Here is a 249-nt window from a genome sequence, read left to right as displayed (position 1 = left end):
TAGCCGGGGCTGCAGCTGTACTGCACCGTGGTGCCCGCGAAGTGGCCCTCGTCCCGGACCCGGTAGCCGTAGCTGGGCGTGCCGGGGTCCTCGCATCTCACCAGGTCGAAACCTACGAGAAGGAGGGCACAGGGTGAGCGGACGCGCGGGCAGGAGGCGCTCGTGGCAAAGCCGCCACGGAGGGCACGGGGCGCCAGGGGCTCCGAGCGCGGCAGGGGACGGGGAAGGGGAGGCCAGCGGGATCGATCC

General features: G+C 72.7%; 1 protein-coding gene across 1 annotated transcript in view; it reads right to left on the bottom strand.

Moving 5' to 3' along the window:
* The window catches only part of CSMD1 (CUB and Sushi multiple domains 1), a 1232804-nt gene that overhangs the window by 190601 nt on the left and 1041954 nt on the right, over positions 1 to 249 (bottom strand). The window contains exon 28 of the mRNA XM_015591800.1: positions 5 to 112. Coding sequence (XP_015447286.1) covers positions 5 to 112 — 108 coding nt within the window. The remainder of the gene's footprint in view (positions 1 to 4; positions 113 to 249) is intronic.

Source organism: Pteropus alecto, unplaced genomic scaffold, assembly GCF_000325575.1.
Source record: "Pteropus alecto unplaced genomic scaffold, ASM32557v1 scaffold35, whole genome shotgun sequence".
NCBI classification, from domain to species: domain Eukaryota; kingdom Metazoa; phylum Chordata; class Mammalia; order Chiroptera; family Pteropodidae; genus Pteropus; species Pteropus alecto.
This window is presented reverse-complemented; position numbering and strand designations above follow the sequence as displayed.